Below are 16,098 nucleotides of genomic sequence, written 5' to 3'. Positions count from 1 at the left end.
GTTTCTGGGGATTCTCTACTAACTCACTAATGTGCCACAGCAACAATGATAATAGTTACCATCTATTAAGCACCTACTATGTGCTGATCAGTGTACTTGTGTGTGTGTGTGTGTGTGTGTGTGTCCTTATAATTCTTGAAGCAACCCCTCTGATACAAAATGTATCATCTCATCATACAGTGGAAGAAACAGGAGTTCAGAGAGGTTGAGTAATTTGCCCAGATCACACAGCTAGTCAGGACTTGTGCCCACATTTGAAGTTGGAGCTTTCAGCCTCCAAAGTCTATGCTCCAACCTTATCCTAAACCGCCCTTTGTAGCACCGTTGGGAACTATTTTCTCTTTCACCTGTTCCCTTCCCACTGGAGGAGTCTCCATTATTTAAATTTCTTACTCAACAAGTCCCCAATTCAATCAAGATAACTACCACCAAAACATGGAAAACTGCCTGGTCTACACAGCAGTTGCACCCCAGCATTGTTACCATACTGCGTTTGCAGCGGGAGAGGCTGGGCAGATGCAGTTCAGGGGCTCACTCCAGGCCCATGGCTACAAGTGTAGGACCAAGAATTGAACCCCAGGTTCCTGCCCCTCCTCCTGATTTCCATTGCCCAGTGAGCCATCCTCCTCCTGTGTACCCCTCATTTGGCAGGCAGGAGAGGCTGACTCCATGAGTGTAGACCCCCAGATGCTGCCCTGCCAGCCCCTCACTCGGCAGCGTGCTGTCTCATGAGACGCTGTGTCCCTCTCCCACACCATTGACAAGGCTCAATTGGGACTGTGAAGCTGGCCATTGTAAAACAAGAGGGGTTTTTTGATGAAATCATAAATCAGGCCCTGTCTCTGCTGGCCTTGCTTTGGAATCTGTCAGAGACACTGCCCATCTCCCACAGAGGAATCCAAATGGTCCTCACAGCCCCACGGCCCAGGGTGAGTAACCCTAGGGGAGGTCACCTTTGCTGGACCCCTGCAAAGCAGACAGGTCTCTTTCAGCCTTCTTCCTACTCACTCGCTGGCTCCCCTTCCAGTTCTCAGAAGTTAATGCTTTTCCCTTCATTAGTCATCACTGAACCCATCATATGGCGCAGCCAGGGCTGGCTTTAACATGCCCACGGGATGCATTCCCTCTATACTTATGTGCACAGGGCTCTACGTGCTTTCCTGTGGCTGCTGCTTCTGGGGTTGCCATGACCCCTTCGTGCTCCTCCCTAATTTCCGGAGCCAAAGCGCCCACTCCAACTGGTGGAGGCTGTGTTCTAGACCCCTCTCTTCCCTCAGATGCAAGTGATATTGGCCTCTTTTCCTCAGAGGTTCCTTCTTCCAATTGCCCATTTTTCTTTGTGAAGCAAATCTAAGCCAGGTCCCTTTCAGACGCAGCAGGAGCCAGCTGGCATGCGGCCACATCTAGGTGACAATGGACCAGCTGGCATCAGGCCACATCTAGGTGACAGTGGACCAACTGTGTTGCTAGTGATGGATGGACCTGCTCCGGCTTCACTGGCAGGACGGCAGCCCCTCTGCACCTTGCACACTGACTGGTTCACGCTTAACTCCATACCCAGCTGAAAGTGGATGGGCGGCTAGACCAAGAGGAGTTTGCGCGACTGTGGAAGCGCCTTGTTCACTGCCAGGTACGGGCACATTCTCTGTGACTAGCACGCTCATTCCGTCCAGTTAGCAAGGATTTACTGGGAGTCTAACCCTGCACCAGGGTTCAGGGGTATGAAAGAGGAGGAAATCTCACCCCTGCCCTCAAGGAGAGCTCGCATGTTGTTTGGGGAGATGTAGTGCAACTCTAGAAGGCAAAGGCAATGCCCAGTTAGGTGGCGGAATGAGGGATGCCTTGGAGGAATGAGGGATGCATTGGAGGTGGGAGGAGAATGCTGTCCCTGTAAGCTAAAGCTGCCCGCTAGCATCTCCCCCAACCCCCACCCCTCCATCCACTGCAACACCTGCTAGCTTATCTCATCCCCGTCCAGTCCATCTGCCAGAGGATCTGTTGAAAACAGTGATGCGGCCTGAGGCCTCAGTGTGGCCTCCCCATTTTTCCCAGGACAAAGTCTAAACCCTCAGAGTGGCACACAAGACCCTCTAAGTGGGTCCCCATTTGAGGCCCAGGAGAAGCCCTTTCCACTCATCCCACTCTCTCCTTTAGACTCCAATACAAGTCTAAAGGAGACTCACTATTTCCTGTAAATGTCACACCTGTGCCCCTTCACCCTGCCCCTCCTGTCTCTCCCCTCCCTGCACACTCAGACTGGTCAGTGCCCACCTACCCTGAGAGTCCAACCTCTACCACTACTTCCCTGCAGAACCTTCCCTGGGGACTCTGCTGGCCCCCATGACCCCTCTGGCCCCTAACACTTGAACCCACATCTGTCAGGGCCAGCCACACTGTGTTGTCTTATCATATTGTACTTTACTTACAAATAACATCTCCTTATTAGGAAAGCAATACCTATCATAGTAGAAAAACAGAAAATATAGATGGGCAAAAATAAACTTAGAAAACATGATCTTCCAACCAAAGGGAAACTATTAACACCTAGTGAACATACTTCAGAATTTTTCTTGTAATATGTATACCCACACATGCCAAATAGAAGTATAATCTGTTTTTAAAAACTAATAAATGCCAATAAATACATCAAATGTCTAGCCATGTCACTAAATATTTTCATAACATGTTTAAAGGCTGGGAAAAAAAAAAGCATTCCTGTGTGGCTATTTCATTATATATCCCCAGATCCCCAACCAGGGGCCACTTGGTTTCTAATTTCATTGCAGGGCACTGCGACGGCCAGCATGTCCACTCCCCTGGTCCCCCAGGGCAAGGGTTCCCTCATATCCATCTTTCCCCAGCACCTCCATAGTGTCTAAAACACAGCAGGGGTTCAAAATGCTGAATAAATGACCGAAGGAATTCCGAATGAACGAGTGAATGCCTGAGATCATTCTAGGTCTGTCCTTGCACTCCCCAAAAGCCGAATAACGCCCCCAAAAAGCTGTCCAGCTGCTATTTTGCAAAGGCAGTTGTCTCCCACGGTTGCCTCAGTCATGTGCCGGTGTGTGGGTACTTTGCTTTGGAGTAGCTCCTGGGGACAGCTAGGCGTAGACCCAGATTAGGGTCCTGAGTTCAGTCCTGCAGCACTTACACACCTAATCCAAGGCAAAATGTTCCCTGCCTGAGCATCGGTGTCCTCATCTGTGAAGTACGATGTTGACCAGGATTATAGGGAGAATTGGGTAGAAGTAGAAAAGGCCTGGGTAGGTGCAAGAACCACCCCATACAAAAGTGATATGTTCCGGGTGCCACCTCTGCCCCCGTGCTGGGCTCCAGGATGCAATTCCAACCTGCTTTCAATGTTTTCTATAGAGCATTCACTCATGTGCAAAGCACTCCCCCAAGCACTTTATATTTAGTCATTGACTCCCTGCAACGAACCTATGAGGTAGGCACTGTAATTAACCCTATGCTACAGATGAGGAAACTGAGGCCTAGGAAGACTAAGTCATCACTAAAGGTAATACCGCTGGTAAATAATCCACGATTTAAACCCTAGCAGTTTGGTTGTAAAGCCTGAGCTCCTCTTAACCACTACCCCATGCAAAATCTCTAGAGAGCCCTACGCTCCCCTCAAAAGCAGAAAACGGCCCTATGTGTCAGGGCTCAGCCTGGGGGCGCAGAAGAGGAAAGAGCCTGGCTGAGGAGAGAAGCAGCCACAGCCCCTCAGCAGGCAGCCAGGATGGTCAGTTCACCAGGTGTGGCCACTCTGTCCTCCCAGTCCTCAGTGCTGGGACCATGCCTGCCTCTGAGGTTTAGGGAAGTGACCTTCCAGGACGGAAAAGGAGCATCCAGGACCTCCCCCATCTTCACAGACTTCTTACTTCTCTTCCCCTATTAGCATGTTTTCCAGAAGCTTCAGACAAGCCCTGGAGTCCTCCTGAGCTCGGACTTGTGGAAGGCCATAGAGAATACAGGTACAATGGGGACTTTGGAGCTGTGGTGCCTGGGGTCCGGGGGTGGGTGTGATGCCCACACCCCTAGTAGCAAAGCTGGCACAGCAATGCCAGGCAATCAGGAGAGAGAAGCACTGGAGATCTGGTGTCCTCCCCAGTTCACGCTGACCCTGGGGGGCCTCCAGGGCTGCAGACTCAGACATAGTTGCCCCGTCCGAGTTCTTACATGCCAGTCAATTTTCCCAGAGGCCTTTCCTCCCCAGCACAGCTCTAATTGTGAGAAAATAGCTGCCGCATGATTGATACCCTACCAGGAATCGAGCTCGCCTCGGAGACGCGCTTCCAGCTCAGTATCTGGGCCATCAGGGTTAAATACCCACAGGCTGGCTGATGATCACTCTGTCTTCACAGAGAGTTTGGGGCTAAATTAAATCAAATGGCATCTGTCTGCTTCAAGTAGGCAAAGGCTTTCAGCCCTGGGATAATGATAATAATACCTTAGGGTGCGTAAGTGCTCCATGGTTCACCAAGCACTTCTGTTGGCGTCATCTCATTTGACTGTCTGGACTACCCTGCGAACTGGGAAGGGCAGGAATCATTACCTCCACCGTCCCGATGGGGAAAATGGATCACAAAAAAAGTTGCACAAGGAAATGGCCACCTTCCTTTAATAAAATGTAAAATCACATTTTCCTGGGTTAACACCGGAAGGAGAGTCTCCATCATCCTCCCTCCCATGGCTCCCGGCCTGGAGACAGGGCAGAAAGATCAGGCTGCTGCCCCCAGCTGTAGCCTGGATCCTCCCCTTAATGCTTCATAACGTAGAGCTGGGACTCTCAAACCCCAGCTGCCTCCGAATCCCCTTCAGGGCTTGTTAAAGCCCAGATTGCTGCACCTCTGATCAGGAGACCTGGGTGGGGCTCAGGAATTTGCATTTCTAACAAACTCCCAGGGTATGCTCATGCCCCTGGTCTGGGGACCACACTTTAAGAATCCATTAAAGATGAAATCTTTTAAAAAGACCTCACACATGACTTCAGAATAATAAAAGAGAAAAAAGTAGAAAATTGTTCGAATTCAACTCAATAAGACTTCAGCAGCCAGGCAGGTAAGTGAAAGGGGCAATAGAGCTCACAGTCAGAAAACAGGTGACTGAGAAGGTGGCAAGCAGGAGAGGACCTGGCTTATCTAAAGGCATTCAAGTTCATGTTTTATTAACTCTGCCAGAGAAAGCATGTGTGTCTCTGGCTGCCAGAGGCTCACGGGCCACCAGGCTTGTCCCCACGATGGATGGTTGGGTTTGCAGGGTTCTACTGGCTCTCTAAATCTTGCAAAGCCTGACTGTGCGCCAGTATGTACTTGGCGCTGTGAGGTTGGTGCCTCCCTAGAGCTTAAAACTGGAAGCACAGGATGACAAGGCACTGAGCTCCTGCCTGCCTGAGGCCACCTCCTACATTCTGCTGTCCCGCCAAGGGTCAGTCTTTTCCCTGGATGGAATTAGGACTGCATCTCCTTGTGCCAGGGGCCACTCCCACCTACACTAGCGGCATCCATAAACAACCTACCTACAGTCATGGGTCGGGGGGAAGGTTGTCAAGGTCATCAGCAGAGAGAAGTTTGACAGAGGCAGGGCTAGAAGCACCCCCCAGGTGTCCCAGCAGCTCTCCCATTACGTGGGAATGATCAGATGATTGCGAAGACTGATGTGTCCCCAGTGTCTTCAGTATCTTCACCTGGTCTCTGACCAGACTCCAGAACTAGGTTCCTGGGGCCCAATAACCAATGAGAAAGAGAAGACACTGAAGGGAGGGGGCTGAGTGGGAGGAGGAGTTGGTGGGAGGTTGCCGGGACCTCTGAACAGGTCTCTCAGACCCTGAGAAGCAGAGGAACCCCCAGCCCTAGCCTCCTCTCACTCACTCGCTTACCTGTGGCCCCAGACTTCCTCAGAGGGATCTTTGTCAGTCGTGAGCTGCTGCATCTGGTGACCCTCAGGTACAGCGACAGCGTCGGCAGGGTCAGCTTCCCCAGCCTGGTCTGCTTCCTGATGCGGCTTGAAGCCATGGCAAGTAAGTGTCATCGAGGGGCATCCCAGAGACCTTGGCAGTGACTGGAGAACACAGGAGAGGACCGGCCACCCCTTACCCCACCCCAGGCCTGCGTGAGGCCTCAGCAGCAGGGTGGGCTGGCAGCCTGCGTGAGGCACCAACCAAGGCTGTAGATGGCATGACCAGCTCCCTCTGCACCCCCCTCTCCCCTGTAGTTCCCCATCCCAGGTCTCTTTTCCTCATCATCCTGCCCAGCCCCTCTCTCAGGAACAAGGTTAATTGAAATCATGCTGTCCCCCTCTCCAGGTTGTGTTTATCATTGAAACCTGCTCTTCAGTTATGTAATGAAGGATTTTGGTCCTCGCTGAAGGAATTTCACACACAAGTGAATAAGTGGGTGTAGGAAGCCCCTCCCCAGGCTTCAGAAATTCAACTGTGTGGGCCGAAGTTTCCACACCTTTTAGCAGCATGACCCTTTGGTTTAATGAAATCTAGTGTGAAACCCCGGGCTACAGTGGGGCGGCTGTGATTGCGGGAGAGAGGCCAGACCCCTCCCCACTCATAATCCTCTCACCACCCTGCCATGAGGCACCGCTACAAAGCCTGCAGCTGTGAGCTGGGCAGAAACGATTGAGGGACTAAGGTTCTGGGACGGTAAAAAAGAAGCCCGAGGTTCAACCCCCATACAGTTCTCAGTTGGTTGCACAAGGGAGGTCCCCAAATCGTATCACTGCAAGAATAACAAGCCCTCACATCCCCTCAGCCTAGTGTGGATGGATGCAGGGGCAGGGAGTGCAAGGAAGCTGGGAGAGGGAGAGGCGAGCGGGAAGAGCAGGCACAGAGTCCCTCTGAGGTGGCGAGCCCTGAGCCACTCGCCCTGTGCAGAGCTCGGCTGGACAGAGAAGAGGACAGGTGACAGGCACACCCCATGGGGCAGGAGGGGTTGCTTTACAGAATCACCTCCTGTGCTTCTTATGGGCCCAGGTCTGCCTCCCCTGAACTGCCTGGATTCCTCCCTCCTCAGTCAGTCAAAACCTTCCCTTCTTTATCCTAGAGACTTTCCGCAACCTCTCTAAGGATGGAAAAGGACTCTACCTGACAGAAATGGAGGTGAGGTACCTTCCCCTCCCTGGGGCAGGCACAGTCCTAGGCTGCCTCCCCTGACTTGATTCCAGGGGACATTTTTTTCCCTGAGGATATTGAACGGTCTGTCAAAGGCCAGCCAAGCTGTCCCCTCAACCTCCAATTACTGCCTTATATATCGCTGGCCGCCAGGCTGCTTTAGGATCTTGGCAGACAGATTTTATTTTTTTTCCAATAGCTTAATAAAGCAGAGGATTATGTGGGAGTCATAAATCCAGGAGGGAACAGAAGGACAGCCCGCTGAGCTCACTGTACATTAAACTTACTCCCATTGAGTTTTAGAGTCTCCTGACCAGCCAACTGGTCGACCTAAGATATACGTCTCACTGCCTGGTTATTCAGGGAGTAGCAGAAGATGTGCTGTGAGACAACCCCACCCTGTACCTGGCTTGGGTTGGAATTAGCTGGAAGGGGTGATGAGACTGGCCTGAGGTCTTTCAAGGGAGGAGGATGGCATTTGCCCTGCTCTGTATTAAGCTAACAAGTGTAAAGAATTGTTGTAATGATGATGCTTATTTTTCAGTGGATGAACCTGGTCATGTACAACTGAAGCAAAGAGGAAAGCAGATCCCACAGCTCAGGTAAGACATGGTAGCTTTGGAGTCCTTCACTCCTGGGAGCATGAGTCCCCCTTCTCCTCCAGGAACTGCATATAAGACTCTTTCCTTGGGAGAGCCTCCCCAGGGATGACAGACCCTTACCGAAGTGAACCAAGGCTTAGCTGCTCAAGGCCCTTGAGTTTCAAGGCCAATGCTGCAGATTTCATGCAGACAATGTAGATCAATGGACCTTTATGGAAAGGCGTGGCTTGAAAGGCATGAATGAGAGTTTAGAATTCTTTACTGAAGTTCCAAAGGAAAAAAGTGATCTCTCATCACAGGAAAGGCAAGAGAAATATTGGAAATTGAACGGTGTAGAGTAACAGAAATGGTAGAAATGGTCAGGCCTTGGGGAGAGAAGAGCGGGCTCTAGCCCCAGCTGTACCATTGTCTCACTGTGCAGCTTTGGACAGATGATGAATATCTATAGGCATCAGTGTTTATCCCTCTAGCATGAGTGTGCTGAAGAATTAACACTCATGTCATTTCCTCTACATTCTTTTTCATGGAACAGACCCTAGCGTTACATAGTCCACATCCCAACACTGCTGTAGCAGAAGCCCCATCGGTCCTCTAGAATCCTTTAGGACTGGGGAGCTCAAGATGTTGTGGTTCCCGTTGTTGGACATCTCCAAGTGTTAAGTATTCCTTAGCTAGAGGCAATCATCTACTTCCCTGAAACTTTCTACTCATGCTGCTGGCTCCACTCTCTGGACCACTGTAGAAAAAAATACTGGACATGCACGACCTACAAAGGAGGATACCTTTGCTGTTTTGCCCCAAAGCCCATCTTCTTTAATTATTCCTGTTGGTTTTCATCCAGACCTCCTGGTGACCATTCTCTATGTGCCAATGTACCTTTGAAGTATACAGCTCTCCACGCAGCCGACCTGTGATCAATATCGCCTAAAACTCGATTGTTTTTGTAAACAGTATTTAATCTCCCATTCATGTACCTTGAAGTCAAGAGACAGACACTGTCTCCATAAATAATGTTTTAGCATAAATATTTCCTGATGAACATTTGATGCTTTCTAATGATCACAAATTAATACTACAGAGATCATAGTTAATTTGACCCAACCATATTTCCTTGAGTTCTCCTTTCACTCCTTTTTAAAAACAGAACATTTGATTATTTTCAGTTTTATTGTGCCTGTTCCAATCTGCATGATTTCTAATATCAAAAATGATTTGTCAATTGTATATTTAAGCTAATTTGATATACAGGGCCTAAAGGCTTAAACTTTCAAAATAACTGGATTCTCTCTTATTATCTTTTCTCCTGTACAGGGTCCCAATTCTCTCTTAACTAATCTTTCCACCCTTCCTATTTTTAAAAAATGTGTCAGAAGGAAGTATAATATTAGAGACATTGTTGTGTTTACTTCAGTTTCTTTCATTAATGCCTATCATCACCCCCAGGAGTGCTTCCCTAGCTTCCTCATTGATCACCACCCTCTGGCATCACATCATTAAAGCACATCCACTCACTCTTGGCTTGTGGTTTGCTTTACAGAATTGGAGGCAGGAAGGTGAAGTTGTTCTGCCTCTAAATCTACAAATCCACCTTCCTCTGTAACTATTTCCCTCCTTCTTCCTGTTAAGTTAAAGGGCACGTCCCTTTAAGGACATTCTGTTTCTCATTACCCTTCACCTTCTCAAGGGCCTGATTGAATGAATTCTCTCTTCTGTCTTCTGAATACTAAACCTGTCTTTGTCTTCTGGAGTCATTTAACTCCCATTTAAAAATGTGTATCTTTTAAATTTCTTTATCTCCTACCCCTTCCAGCTGAACTCCACCTCTTTCCTCTCATTACAACCAAATTTCACAGAAGAGCTCTTCGTCCACATATTCTCACTTCCTACTCTCCCTGCTAACTGCTTCAGTTGAGATTTCTTAGACATCATCTTTCTCCCTGACTTTGGCATGGCCTCCCTATCTGGTTTTCCTATATCCACTCGTATCCCTCAAATCAATTTCCTGCAGCTGGACTACACTTTTAAAAATTCAAATCCAATCATTACATTCTCCAGGCTTAAAAACCCTTCAATGTCTTCCCATTGCTCAAAGGAAAAATCTACCATCATTAACATGGACCACAAGAGCCTGCCTCCTCTGGCCCCTGCCCACCATCTAACCACAACTCGTGCCTCTTTTTCCTGCTCTCTACTCCCACCACACCATCACACCTTTACTTCCTTCTATTTTCCATGCTTTTCCCAGCCTCAAGCCTTTGGCCTTACTGTCTGCTCTGTCTTGGCTATTAGTCACCAAACTCCTGATCCTTTATGTCTTAGCCCAGTTGGGTTCCCATGTTATGGGTTCCCATATTATTCACTCACATATCACCCCTCCCCAGTCATAACATTCAACACACTTGGTTGTAGTCCATTCCTTCTTTTAAAGAAATGTATTGAGATATAATTCACACATTGTACAGTTTGCTTATTAAAAGTATAGAGTTCCGTGGTTTTTAGCATAGTCAGAGTTGTGCAACAATCACCACAACATGATTGTTAGAACATTTTTATCACCGCAAAGAAGAAACCCCATGCCCATCTAGCATGCCCACAGCAGTTGCTTCCCAATTGTGTCCCACCCTCTAGCTGGAGGCAACCACTGATCTATCTTCTGAATCTAAGTTTACCTATTCTGGATATTTCATATGAGTGATTCATACAACATGTGGTCCTTTATGACTGGCTTCTTTCACTTAGCATAATGTTGTCAGGATTCATCCATGTTGTAGCATGTATCAGTACGTCATTCCTTTTAAGTGCCAAATAACATTTCATTGTGGCTATACCCCATTTTTTTCATCTATTCCTCAGTTGATAGACATGTGGGTCGTTTCTAGTTTTGCCTATTATTAATAATCCTGCTATGAATGTTTGTGCACAGATTTTTGGGGGGACATATGTTTTTATTTCAATTGGGTGTATAGTTACGAGTGGAACTGCTGGATCATATGGAAATTCTATTTGTAACTTTTTGAGGAACCACCAAACCGTTTTCCAAAGCAGCTACACCATTTTACATTCCCACCATCTAGCTGCAAATGAGAATTCCAGTTTCTTCACATCCTCAGCAACCCTTGTCATTGTCTTTTATAGCAATCCTAGACAGTGTGAAGTGATATCTCACTGTGGTTTTGATTTGCATTTTCATGATGACTAATGATTTTGAGCATCTTTTCAGTGCTTATGGATTATTTGTAGATCTTTGGAGAAATGTTCATTTAGTTCTTTGTCTATTTTTAAGCTGCGTTATTTATATTTTTACTACCGAGGAGTTGTAGATGTTCTTTGTATATTGTAGACACGAATTCCTTATATACGTGATTTGCAAAAATTTTCTCCCCTTCTGCAGGTTGTCTTTGCAGTTTTTTTGATACTATCATCTGTAGCATATGAGTCTTTAATTTTGATGGAGTCTAATTTATCTATTGTTTTCTTTTGTCACATATTTGTGGTGGTATAGCTGAGAAATCATTGCCCAACCCAAGGTCAAACTATTCTGGTTTTTCTTCAAAAAGTTTTATAGTTTAGCTCTTACATTTAGGTCTTTGATCCATTTTGAGGTCATTTTTTATATGGTATGAAGTCGGGTTCTAATTTCATTCTTTTGCATTCATTCATTTGTCCCAGCACCAGTTGCTGAAAAAAACTATTCATTCTCCTGTTTCTTTGTCTTGGAACCCTTTTCAAAAATCAGTTGAATATAAGAATTTATTTATGAACTTTCTGTTCCATTGATTTATATGTGTATCTTATGCCAGTATCACACTGTGTTGATTGCTACAATTTTATCGTAAGTTTTGAAATCAGGAAGTGTGAGTTTTCCAACTTTATTTTACTTTTCAAGACTATTTTGGCTATTCTGGGTTCCTTGCATTTACATATAAATTTTAGAATCAACATATCAGTTTCTGGGATTTTGATAGACAGTAAATTAAATCTAAAGGTCAATCTGGGAAATATTGGTATCTTCACAATATAAAATATTTTGTTCCATGTGTCTCTTCATTTTTATAGATCTTCTTTAATTTTTTTGAGCAATGATTTACAGTTTTCAGTGTAGAAGTCTTACACTTTCCTTGTTAAATTTATTCCTAACTATTGTAGTTTGGGATGCAATTTTAAATAAAATTGTTAATATTATTTTCAGATTTTCATTGCAAGTGTACAGCAATAAAAATGATTTTATATTGATCTTATATCCTGCAACCTTGCTAAACTTGTTTATTAGTTCCAATATTTTTAAAGAGTTTCCTTAGAACTTTATATATTCAAAAATCATGTAATCTGCAAGTAAAGATAGTTTTATTTTTCCACACCAATATAGAGCTTTTTATTTCTTTTTCTTGCCTAATTGTCCTGGCTAGAACCTCTAATACAATGCCAAATAGAAGTGAACAAAGCCGACAACCTTGTGTTCCTAACCTTGGGAGAAAACACCCAGTTCTTTGCTATTAAATATGATGATCACTGTGTGTTTTTCATAGATACCATTTGCCAGGTTGAGGAAGTTCACTTCTATTTGTAGCTAGCTGAGTTAACACACTTTTCATTACTTGCTTAATGTCAGTATTCTCTGCTAGACTATAAGCCTGGGTATGTCTTGTTTGTTGCTATTTCCTTAGCACAAAGCGAAACACCTGTCAAAGAGAAACTAGTTGGTAACTTTCTCCCAAATAACTGAAAGAAATTGTTCTTTCAGGTTTATACCTTCCTTTGTTTTGTTCTCATCCCAACATTTTTTGCTATTAATTTACACCCTAGTCTTCCTGCTATTTTAGCTATTTTCTATTTTATTCCCCTTTGGTGTACTGGGAGGCAGATAGTTAATATCATCTTGTTATTATCTCTAACATATCATGACCCATATTATCTTATGAAGCCCTATTTTTCCCTCACTTTTTTGAAAAATTTGAAAATTTCCCTCACTTTTTTGAAAAAGTTGAAAGTGTCCTGGTCACTTCAACTCTATCCAATATTCCCTTATTTTGCTATTACAAAGTTTCTTTCTTCTAGGAGTTCCAACATTCCGAGGTCAGCAAAGAGACTTTCATTGTTAGCCAGGATTCAATCCAGTGAGTCCCTCTCCTTGCTCACTTGATCCTCTGTGTTACAAAGTGTCACTGGAGCAAGCAAAGGCTTTGTCCTGAGTTAAGCGAGCTTCTCCCAGAGATGAGGGTTTTTGGAGCTCCATCACCAGTCTACTTTTTTTCCAGGTCACTCCCTACAAACTGTGTACAAGACGTCTTTTATCTGCCCTTGGACTCACTGGGCAAGTCGAGGTATACTTTCGTTGTGAGAATACTTCTGTTCTCATCTTCAACCCATCTGCTCTCCTCTGACCTAGCAGATTGGGTTATAGGTATACGCAACTGGGCTGAACCCCTCCTCCCCTCTTCCCTTCAAAAATATTTCTTTTAAACGAAGTGTATGCCTTGTTGTCACATTGCAGGCAATACCTATATTAAAATATGTTAAAATATGAAGTTCATACTTGAAAGAATGCTAATACTTAGTTCATTGCTCTGTGCTCCTTGGACACTTGAGGCTGTATTGATTTTAATTGATTTCACAGTCTAGAGGTTTAATACATGGCAAATCACACCCTGCTGAGAGTTTGTCTAGCTAATGTCATCTACATCTGTGTTGATCTACTGTCAATATGCCAGTAAAATGCCTTATTCTAACAAAATTGGTATTTATAACAATTTCCCACTGTATAAAAATACAGTTTCTTGAGGAAAGGGACACCTTCTCCTAGTCTGCAGGATTTAGGTGAAATATGACAACAGTGACCCTGGTCTTACTGATGACCAACAACCATTTTCTGCAGGATGAGTCTGCTTCTAGCCTAGTAAATCCATCTCTCCCATCTCATTCTGTTCATCAAAAGAAATTCTTTTTGAGAGATCTGACTAGATGCTGGGTTGAAGACTGACACCCCGGGGCAGATGGAACTGTCTGAGTTTAAGTTAAACTCTCCTATACTTGTGAGTTGAGAGTTGTGAGTCTGGATGTGCCTCTGGTGACGTGAAAATGCTCAACACCATTGGCAAGCATACACCTGGTGGTTACCAGGCACCTTGAGATGCCAGGGTGTCCAGCCTTCTGGAGCTGGCTTCGGAAGAAAAATGTATCCAATGGGAAACTGACATGTACACTCCAAGGGGATAAACCAAGGAGGAGGAAGAGTTGGAATCCAGGTAACAGAAGATCCAACACTAGACAGAGGCAGGGAAGTCCAAGGACCAGCGCTGTGCAGCAGAGCAAGAGAGTGAGCCATCCCAAGGGAAGCTGGAGGGCAGCCTTTGGGGAAAATGGGAGCAATCGTTGATCAGATTGCTTAATTATAGAAAAAATAATGTTCAGAGGGATTTTGAAATTCTGCTAGAGAGCTTTGGAAGAATTAGTAGGATAACGACTTAAACTAAGCAGACAAAAAAGTGAGGCAGTTATTAACTCCTGGAAGAATAAAGAGTTACAGAAGAAAGAAAATGTGATCCTAAAGTATTTTTTCATTCAGCAGTGAACAGTACACATACAATTGTAATAAAATCAAAATGGAATATTGATTTAACAAAAATGTGACATAAATATATTAGAAGGATGGAAGGAGGGAAGTTGTAGATATGAAAGGGGGCTAGAAGCAACCTCGCCCCATCTTCCATCATAAGAAGTCAATAGGCATTTAAAATTGACAAATCAAGAATTAACGGCATAAGCATATTACCTAGAAATATGGAGGTAAACATCAGAAGAAAGAGTTTAGGGAGGGGAATTTGGATAGAAATGGGACAAGAAGCTGCTATTTTCCTTCGTGCCTTGTAGCACTCCTTGAATTTTTAAATTATGTATCTTGGACTGAATTTTTATGAAAAAAAAAATAGGCAAACTAGCAAGTAGTCTGTGAGACAAGAGAGAAGGAAGGAGGCAGGGAAGAAGAGTTGAGGCCTCTTTACCCAATGGGTAGGGCAGCTGACTGATCATTGCAGAAAACGTGTCTATGCACGAATGTCACTTTAATCCAAACCCCCTGCACTTGAGAAAAACCACTTTCCTGAAGAAGCCCAAAGTCTGGAGCTTGCACGGGACAGAGCTCAGGGCTCTTGTTACCATAGCAGCCCCTGGCCTCAGCCCTTCCAACCTGCCTGGAGATGGGAAGAACATCTCTTCCCCAAGTTTCCCTCCACTCCAGTGCCAGCGCTCAAGGTGCTAAAATGGGCTATGATATGAACTCAAGCTTGGGGCAGGACAGGTGTGGGGGTGCCCTTTAAGGAATTTTGAAGAATGGGGTAGGAACATCCATTAAGGGGCCATGGGCATGTTGGGGTCTGTCAGCCTTGCCAGCAGGAAGCACCAGTGCTTCCTCTACTGTAGGATGATCCAGAACCGCATCTTTGGAATGGGGACCCTCTTCTGTGGTCACTCAAAGGAAGAAGTTTCTTTACTCACCCTTGGCCTTCTGCATTTGCGCCTCCGTGTCTTTCTCTAGGACAAGCTCCCAGTGATCACTCAAGAATCTGTCTCTCATTCTAAGAGGCTGTTCTGCCCACTGTGGTTGTGATACATCTAAACTGGCCCTGTGTGAAACGGAGTCCAAGCTGTCTTCCAACAGCCTGGGTTCGGTCCTTGGCTGGCCCAGGCCCTGGTAAGCCTGTGGCCACCAAGCAGCTTATCCGAGCACTTTGGGATGTGCTCAGCCTACATTGCCCTGGAAAATGAAGCAGGAGATGTCTCCCTGTGGGAAAGGAGAAGAGAAGTTGCCTCTGAGTCACCTGTCACCAGTTGGATTCACTTCTTGGAAGAGCTAAAATGAGCCAGTTTGCCCACCCTCGGGTGCTATGGGTGACACGGGAGCTGTCCACTGGGTGTTTGCAGAATAATTACACTATCTTATGTCTGAATCCCGATGATTTCACAGCTAAATGGCAAAAATAAAACATGTTTCCCATAAAGGTCTCTCATTCAAGTTCTGTCTCAAATACACTTGGAAAAGAGGAAAGGTACCCAGCAAGGCAGATGCTTCCCTCGCTCCCTCCTCATCCACGGTGTGGTCACCAGGTGTCTCAAAAAGGCAAGGCCCACAGAGGATGGAAGAGATTCCACAGCATAACTGAGTCAGAATCCACTCGAAAGAATTTGCAGTTGGAAAGCTCATTTCCGGATGCATCAACCCAGCAGGGGAATCGTTGCAAATGGGTGTGTCAAAAGGACAGGAAGGTGGGAAGCTTGCTGAGTGTATCTTTCTGAGTGGCACGGTCAGAGGACAGGATAGTGTGGGCAGGGCTGCATCATCATGCACAAACCCATGCCAGGAGCAAGGGCAGTGCT

General features: G+C 45.8%; 1 protein-coding gene across 1 annotated transcript in view; it reads left to right on the top strand.

Moving 5' to 3' along the window:
- Positions 1-15,722, top strand: part of CAPN13 (calpain 13) — an 85,052-nt gene extending 69,330 nt beyond the window's left edge. Inside the window, exons 18-23 of the mRNA XM_007971045.3 lie at positions 1,562-1,630; positions 3,905-3,980; positions 5,897-6,025; positions 7,059-7,114; positions 7,671-7,728; positions 15,260-15,722. Of these exons, the coding sequence (XP_007969236.3) occupies positions 1,562-1,630; positions 3,905-3,980; positions 5,897-6,025; positions 7,059-7,114; positions 7,671-7,697 (357 nt within the window). The 3' untranslated portion in view covers positions 7,698-7,728; positions 15,260-15,722. The remainder of the gene's footprint in view (positions 1-1,561; positions 1,631-3,904; positions 3,981-5,896; positions 6,026-7,058; positions 7,115-7,670; positions 7,729-15,259) is intronic.
- The last annotated feature ends 376 nt before the right edge of the window (positions 15,723-16,098 follow it).

Source organism: Chlorocebus sabaeus, chromosome 14 (genome assembly GCF_047675955.1).
Source record: "Chlorocebus sabaeus isolate Y175 chromosome 14, mChlSab1.0.hap1, whole genome shotgun sequence".
Classification (NCBI taxonomy): domain Eukaryota; kingdom Metazoa; phylum Chordata; class Mammalia; order Primates; family Cercopithecidae; genus Chlorocebus; species Chlorocebus sabaeus.
The sequence above is the reverse complement of the archived record's forward strand: the minus strand, read 5'-3'. Positions and strand labels throughout refer to the sequence as shown.